Source organism: Schistosoma haematobium, chromosome 4 (genome assembly GCF_000699445.3).
Source record: "Schistosoma haematobium chromosome 4, whole genome shotgun sequence".
NCBI lineage: Eukaryota > Metazoa > Platyhelminthes > Trematoda > Strigeidida > Schistosomatidae > Schistosoma > Schistosoma haematobium.
Window position 1 is genome coordinate 147,780 of NC_067199.1, and position 5,722 is coordinate 153,501.

At 40.9% G+C, this 5,722-nt stretch overlaps 1 protein-coding gene across 2 annotated transcripts; it reads right to left on the bottom strand.

Moving 5' to 3' along the window:
• Positions 1-2,876: 2,876 nt before the first annotated feature.
• Positions 2,877-4,902, bottom strand: HNRNPA2B1 (heteroproteinous nuclear ribonucleoprotein). Of its 2 annotated transcripts, XM_051215405.1 has the most exons (3): positions 4,024-4,902; positions 3,689-3,990; positions 3,274-3,626 (listed from the first exon to the last, which is right to left on the bottom strand). In XM_051215405.1, the coding sequence occupies exons 1-2, from the start codon at positions 4,715-4,717 to the stop codon at positions 3,734-3,736; spliced, it is 951 nt and encodes a 316-aa protein (XP_051065906.1). In that variant the 5' UTR covers positions 4,718-4,902; the 3' UTR covers positions 3,274-3,626; positions 3,689-3,733. The 2 variants fall into 2 exon arrangements, with proteins under 2 accessions (XP_051065905.1, XP_051065906.1); XM_051215404.1 differs by having other exon boundaries at positions 2,877-4,902.
• Between the last annotated feature and the right edge of the window lie 820 nt (positions 4,903-5,722).

Sequence of the window (5,722 nt, forward strand, 5' to 3'; positions counted from 1 at the left end):
ACCGATTTCAATAAAAAGCATTAAACACATATCAACATTTATTACTAAAGTATATTGTCCATATACACTGTCGTCTGTAGAGATATATCTTAATGTCATGGTAGATGGTTTTAAATAGAATCAATACTTAATTTTTGTTTACAAAGCCATTATATAAAATTATAAACTGGTAGTTGTTGACATCAGATTTTTTGTCGATTATTTTTAACTAGTTATGAAATACGCTTTTAGCATAACTAATTAATTTCACCTTAACACAGGTTAACTGATTCAAACACACACGTATATATATATTTGTTAGTTTGTAACGCTCTTTTAAGCTCTTAGTAAAGACCAATAGATAATACTTTATGACAGTGTTTAATCATCAAGCTGAGCTATGATGAGTTTTACGATGACAACATTCAGCTTAGAGAACGCAGCTTCTTTAAAATTCTAATCCTGATCAGAAAATCTCCTCCGTCAATTTAACTGGTACTCTTAAGACCTACAATGCTCCTTGTCTGGAGTTCAGTATTATCCTAAATATCCTTGTGATAAACTTCTCTCTCATCTGTGAGATGTCATCTATAATTTTTTATTCACCAAAATTTCCTAATACTGTATCATATCATGATGAAACGTGCCAATCAATATATTACAAAACGTCATGAACATCATGAGCACATAGATTAATGGTCAAATGTACTGTAAATTAGTCACCTATACATATATGAACTAAATAACTTCAAGTCAACTCATGAAAAAATGACTACGATTGTCCATTATTATTACATTAAATATTTTGAGGAGTCTCGTCGTAGCATGTATCCAAAACTAGTGAGTTTTTGTATATGCAAAGTAATAATAAGTCCATGCTACAACTTAATTAAAATCATAAAGAAATGACTTGAGAAAAATTCAAGTATTAGATCCTACATCCTGTGACAACATGTAATGTTAGTGGTCCTTCATTTCAATCATATAGTTTAACAGTATAGGGTTGTGGAGATTACTAATTTTGTGATTGAGATCATGAACCGATTGATATTAGACCACCACTGAAACCCTGGACGGACGCTTCGTCCTATTGTGGGATTAGTGAACGGCATTTCGTCTAAAAATTTCAGGAAGGTTTGGAGAAGTATCTATAGTGTCTGACACTTCTTTTAGTTTACGGGGAAATTGTATAAACCACTAACACTCAACCTTGTGCCTGATGTTGATTGTTATTAATTTAAGCCTCATTAGAATTCTACAGTTTGTAAGTTAAGCAGAAAGTAGATATATTCAAAATATATCAAGAAGAAACAAAGCACTCCTAATCTTTTATTAGATTGTTAACACCTTATAATTCAGTATTGATTTGGAAAGAGACTGAACAGGAAAGACTATCCTGAGATGAACGGCTTCATTGTGAACACAGGCTAGTATCAATGCTTAGGTAATTATACAATAACTCCGATATAAACACATACTTCTGTAAGCGATTATGTCATAATTACTAAGACTTCCCGAATATTATTGTCGTGATCACGCGAACAGCAAGAATCTTTAGCTGCAAACTAACGAAAGCTACTTAAACATTATTCACTTTCCCATATGCAAAAGTTATTGAGGAAAGTGGTCATAACAGTCTTACTTGTGTATTTCCACATACATAGCTGACATTTTCTGTTCAATGTACATTAGGCTACTATAAAATCAATTTCATATTCACTTTAAATATAAAGTGATATTATAACATCGACATTCGGAAAGAAGCTTAAACATATCCCATAGGTGTAATAACTCCGCTGCATATATACACAATGAACAAAGCACTTATCAAGCTCCACATTATGACGCATATCAACCAAAACACTTGCGAAAACGAACCCCAAATACCGCAGAGGGGAAAAACTAAGTACATAAGACGTACGATTTGAACTGCGACCACCTTTTTATAGTACCTAATGAACGAAATGCATCAGAACAGAGGTAAGAACGGAGGAACGCCAAAATAGAACATGACTGGAATCACCGGTCACGTTAGCTTACATATGAGTAGAGAACTAACTAATAAACAATCAAACAACCCACACAAAAAAAGTTACAGCCTCCACAGACTTCAGCCAACAAACAAGTGCAAAAAGACCTTAGAATGAACCTTCGCGAACCGAAAGATCTAACTAATGGAGATGCCTTGCACCTCTCCGACAACTCAATGTTCGTTTTAGACCAGAGCTGAATATTTGGTTCCTGACGACCTCAGAACATACTTTCATCGTGAAAACGTGGGTTAAGAGCACATTCATCACCACTAAATCTGGAATCTACTTGACCAGATCGATGACATGGCCTCTCACCTAATCTCCAAGTTTTATTCGGGACGTATTACTGCGTAGTGTTTCATCCACTTCAGAAACACAGGAATACTTTGCACAGTAGTCGACGATGAGTCGTCAGACCGGTGTGGTCTATGCCCTCCGCGAAGTAGGCGACCGCTTGACATCGCAAATAGTCGACATCCTCCAACGAGTCCACCTCACCCCAAACCTCGAGGGAAACTCGCAACTCAGAGTGCAACAGTGAGTTGGGTTCTCAGCACACGTCCCACCCCTGTAGCACGCTGTAGTCTCGGGAGCTTTTCAGAGGGTCTGAGGAAACTCGACAATCCCTCAGTGATCCAAAGTAACACCCTACTAGTTGACAAGCATTATCCTACGCTCACGCTCGTTCCATATACACATACCTATATACAGGAACACCGACGACTTATCGCTACGGGACGTGAACGCCGGTATGAGATGAACCAGTGAACGAACTGTCGCGCGAAAGAAAAGACTGGTCCCACTTGTCCACCCAAACCCATGTAACTCACCCAGTCACAACCGTAATAAAAAAGAAGATAGTTGTACATGCGGAATTGATCCGTAAATTTATTTTTGACAATGTTTCACAGCATACATAACGATGGTTCAACCATACAAGTTTCCGAGTCCATTGCGTCCCACGCCACGGACGAGTGTCAATCCTCCAAGGGGCACCGCGAGATCTGCAAAACCACTCAAAAATTGTGAACAAAGTGAATGGATACCATGGTTTCGACCTTGCTACATGCCTTTCTGGACCCAAATTTACGGCTCTACAACGAACTTTAAAACTGCTCACTTTCAAGTGCCTGACATAGTGACAGGCCTGCTTAACACAAGGGGCTGGAAGACCTAGCAAGTCAACCTCGTCTCCCGCCCAACAAGCATCCATCTCCCTCGTCACTACCAATTACAAAACTCATAACTCAAAAGACTAACTGGCTTCAACACTTTTATTTCCTTTAATACTAGTGACAAAGCTGGGTTAAAAATGACGCTGCATGGGCTTATGCAATTATGATACGAAACTTTACACTTAAGGATGAAAGTCACTCTTGATTGGATGCTAACTCACAACGGACATGACAGTTAAAAAGAACGCTCGATTGCACATGCAGTGAAAATTAACAGTTAACAGTATATACACAGTGAATAATAGGATCCCTGGCCTCCTCAGCTATAGACAGGCTGTCGACTTTCTGCTGGCTGACCTAGAACTTGAGGGCGCTAGGACAACTCTGTCTCCTCTGCTAGTAGAACTGCCTAGACCAAACTGTTGAGGCCATACTAACCCTGCAACGGATATGAAGAAGCAATTAGACGTTGAAAACATGCTCATACTAAGAAATTCTTACCTGACTGGAATTAACGGCGGCCATAGCCCCTATGTAGAAGACAGATTAGTTTGAACGGAGTGTGAACTTACCTCCATAGGGAGCATTCCTCTGGTAACCGCCTGGTGGGCCACCGCGCATTGGACCACCGGCATAGTTTTGTTGGTTCCCGTAGTGCCCAAATCCATCACCCATTCCTCCCTGGCCCCAACCAGGACCATCTCCATTCATGTGATTTGGACCCCAACCCCCTCCGTAATTCCCACCCCCGTAGGCACCGCCACCACCACCACCGTTTGAGCCATATCCACCATAAGGACCACCTAGTCGATAGAACCATCAAGCAAACTACTCACCTCCGTAGGAACCCCCGTAACCTCCGTCATACCCGCCATAGCCTCCACCCATCGGTCCATAACCGCCGCCGCCACCGTAATTGTTATTGTAATCATTTCGGGACTCCTGCTTCTTCTTCATTGTGTTGATTTGTTCTTTACTGAGAGCCTTCTTCACGTCCGCCCTACTGGATCCGATATGGTGTGGTTTATACAGTATGGCTTTATCAACAGGGTCGTAATCATCAAACGTGACGAATCCGAAACCGCGTGACTCGCCCGATTCCTTCCAAGCAACAACCTCACACTCAGTGATGTTACCATACTTGCTGAAATATTCACGCAGTTCTTCATGAGTTACATCTTTTTTCAAGCCACCTACAAACAGCTTCGTCACAGTCATGTGAGACTCGGGGCTATTTGAATCTTCACGCGGCATAGCTCTCTTGGCTTCAACGGTTTTACCATCAATTTCATGTGGTCTATTAGCTTGAGCAGCATCCACCATTTCTGGTTCCTTGTAGGTGATAAAACCAAAACCCCTGGAGCGGTTGGTTCGACCATCTTTCATCACCACAACATCGACAATTTCGCCCCACTGGGAATAGAAGTCCTTCAGCTTGGCTTCTGTAGTAAGAGGAGTCAGGCCTCCAATGAACAGCTTGCGGAATTGTTCAGTACGACGGTCGTTGTTTTCAGAGTTACGTCTCCCCATTTCGTCAACCACGGAAACAGACAGTATGAACTGACAGTATGGCAAACGGATATAACCTCACCACAAATGGACTAAAACAAAAATCAGGGAAACACAAATATCTTCATATATGCCTTGAACTTTCGTTACGTTTTTTGGTGGATATTTTGACCGAAAAATAATATACTTGTGATTGTGTCTGTCACTATCATATGGGTCGAACAAATGTTCAATGTTCCATAGAGACTGGTGGGAGTCGTGTCATTAATCACTAGTTCGTGGATGTGCTGAAGGTAATTGAGCGATTTTGAAACCTGCACTGAGTATTTCAAAATTGCTACAATATGAGTCTGACGGTCATGGCTGTCACTGACCGACGATTTGCTAATGGGACAATACTGACGATCTTGTTGACCGACCGAGCTAAAACTCCTGATTTCGTCGGACAGAAATGATGAATTATTTCTCAGTTGAAATAAACTTTTGAGTAACCACAGAACTAAAACATCTAAATTACCCAAGGCTACATTGTGTAACACTCAGACGTAGAGGATATCCTACTAGCTAGTTACTTACTGAAATCAGATGGGAATGCAAGAATATTCCCTGACATACAGTATCTTGAGCGCTTTATCATCCGGAACATCCCTAAGCGATCTCGCGAGACGTTTTTCCGCAGAAGAAATATCATTGTGAAAGATGTACCGGAAAACACGGTCCCTGACCATATAAACTCCGATATTAGGGAATGGAAATTTATCAAGCAATCCTTGGAGCTCAGAAACATATTGACTCAACAAGTGATGAGACTAGCCATGAAGGACGTAGATTCTAGACCTCGGCTAATGAAGGTAGCCTTCCAATCCTACCATACAGCAACTGCAACTCTGGAAGCATTTCGTGACAACAGACGTCGGTTGCCATCTGAAATCAATGTGCATCCGAATAGGCCACATGACGCCAGGATCAAGCACAAAAGCAAGTTGGAGCTGACCATTCCACTTGTGGACGGTATTGATCATAAAA

What these genes read in the sequence shown, in the direction of transcription:
- HNRNPA2B1 (XM_051215405.1), bottom strand. Translation starts at nt 4,717, where the DNA reads ATGGGGAGACGTAACTCTGAAAACAACGACCGTCGTACTGAACAATTC. An exon ending in TTACGGGGGTTCCTACGGAG is followed by an intron (nt 3,991 to 4,023) that starts GTGAGTAGTTTG and finishes TCTATCGACTAG; the next exon opens with GTGGTCCTTATGGTGGATAT.